The 2,239-nt window shown below is 44.2% G+C and overlaps 1 protein-coding gene across 1 annotated transcript in view; it reads right to left on the minus strand.

Moving 5' to 3' along the window:
• The window catches only part of PRTG (protogenin), a 134,090-nt gene that overhangs the window by 5,171 nt on the left and 126,680 nt on the right, over positions 1-2,239 (minus strand). Inside the window, exons 15-16 of the mRNA XM_012555090.2 lie at positions 1,550-1,732; positions 82-202 (exon numbers count right to left, since the gene is read on the minus strand). Of these exons, the coding sequence (XP_012410544.1) occupies positions 82-202; positions 1,550-1,732 (304 nt within the window). The remainder of the gene's footprint in view (positions 1-81; positions 203-1,549; positions 1,733-2,239) is intronic.

A 2,239-nucleotide genomic window follows, 5' to 3' on the forward strand; every position in this document is an offset into this window, starting at 1 on the left:
CAGCTGATTTCTATTTGTTTCCTCAGCTACCGAATTTAAATGTTTTCAACGACGCCGTCACCTCCAGTGATGGCGGCCCACCTGGCTTTACTTCGGTAGATCAAGATGAGAACACAGATGAGGATGCAGGTCAACGCTATGCCAACACCGACAGCAATGCCAGTCGCTGATTTTTGGTCCAGATGGTAATAGCCCGGATAAGCTAGACGGGAAACGCATTTACTCAGAATCAGTCAGAAAAATAAATGATCCCACTGGCCAGAATTATCAGATAAATACTCGCTTTTCTATCATTTTTCTTCATCTCAAAGAAAAAGCACTGACATTATCCATGCCAAGACAGAAAAGACACGTGTATTACTCTTTTTCAGCGACCTCAGAGACGGTTTATCTCCCGACACTGAAGACTCTAAATATGAGGACTAGACAACACATTCTTACATCAAACATGAACATCAGTTCGTAATTCACTGCGCTGAAAGGCCCAAAGCGTAAACGTTCCTTGACGTATCAAAGGACGGCTTTCACAACACGTTTCCTGACAGGCGGGTCTGTATGCTGAAGATCAGTTTTCTGTTCATGTGTAATAGAGCAACAACCCTCGAACTTTAACATGCATACGAATCCCCTGGGGATCCTGTTAAAATGCAGGTTCTGGTTCACGAGGTCTGGGGTGGGGGCTGTGATTCTGCATGTCTAACAAGGGCTGAGGTGAGGCCCGTGCTGCTGGCCCCTAGACCATCTGAAGTGCTCTTGGTTTGTTTGCCCTGGTAACACCGTAGCTACTGTGGTGCGTGCACATGCACACACGCACACACACGCGCTCACGCACACGTGCACGCACACGCACATGCACGCACGCCCACACACGCATGCATGCACACACACGCACGCACACACACACACGCAGCACTGAATTTTCCATGGATCTAAGGGCCCTTAACCTTGTCCTGAGTTCAGCCGGCATTCCCTCCATTTAAATCTGCACCCCCACCCCCCAGACCCACTCTTCCAGAGACGAGGAAAAGCAGGTGCCTAGTCTTGCACCACAGGGCCCCGGCTTCTTCAAAACACAATCACGGCTACTCTGAGCAGGTGAGGGTGGCTCTCTGAAGAGATTTTTTTCCAACTGCTTTTCTGGAGAAAAACAACTTTCTCTCCGGAAAAGCTGCTTTTCTGTGGTGAAAACTCTTAATGAAAACCATGTTCTTCTTAGCTTGAACACCACAACCATCACTGTTTATTTCCATGAGACCTCCCAGGAATCCCATCAGTTCACGGCTGGTAGGGCTTGTCTGTCTTGGTGGTTGCACAGCTGGGAAAAGACGCAATTAAGAACACACCGGCCTGAGAATTGCAGCTAATTCTGCGGCAGTTTTGCTGCCTTCTAGGAGTACAGACCCTCCCCGGTCACAAGTCAAGGAACAGGGTGCAGGGTTAGGGATATTGCAACCGTAGGGTTTGAAATAAAGTGGAAGGGGGCTAAAAATATACATGCATGCTTACTTTTTCTTCAGGAAAATCACAGTTTCTGTGGCAATATACCAACCTCTGGCATCAGCGGAATCTAAACGCTTGGGCCTTTGATTTGATCCAGAAGCTTCCTTTGGAAGAACAGCCAGCTCCACAGAATTTGAAAAGGGTCCTTCTCCCACCTCATTGGATGCAGATATCTTGACAATATACACATTTCCTGCCACCAGGTTTTCTAGCAAAGCCATGGTTATTGCCCCTATAAACACATCGATTACAAATTAAGTAGACTTTTACCTTTTATTCATTCCTTCAATCACACAAACATGGTCCTTTACTTTAAAAATATTTTTCTGATTATAAAAGTTACAGAAGTTCATTGTAGAACACTGGAAAATAAAGATAAATAAAACAGTATTTCCCATTGTTAACATTTTAGTGTGTTTCCTGTGAATGCATAGGTACCGTATACCATTTTTCATCCTAGAAGTTTCCCTTAACAGGGTACCAGGTGCACATCCCCGTGTAACCCTTCTCTGGAATCTCGTTTTAGGCATAGTTCTTAAAATCAGCACATATCTCTGTTTGGGCTTTTACATACATATTTAAAACACACACACACATCTTTACATAAGTAGGGCTGTGAACTTCATTAAAAATATTTTATTATGAAAATTGCAAACATACACACACTAAGAGAGAATGGTATAATAAGCCCAGATAAAACAATTATAACTGGATTTTTAAAAATCCAGTGTGAGACTTT

Source organism: Trichechus manatus, unplaced genomic scaffold (assembly GCF_000243295.1).
Source record: "Trichechus manatus latirostris isolate Lorelei unplaced genomic scaffold, TriManLat1.0 scaffold00030, whole genome shotgun sequence".
NCBI lineage: Eukaryota > Metazoa > Chordata > Mammalia > Sirenia > Trichechidae > Trichechus > Trichechus manatus.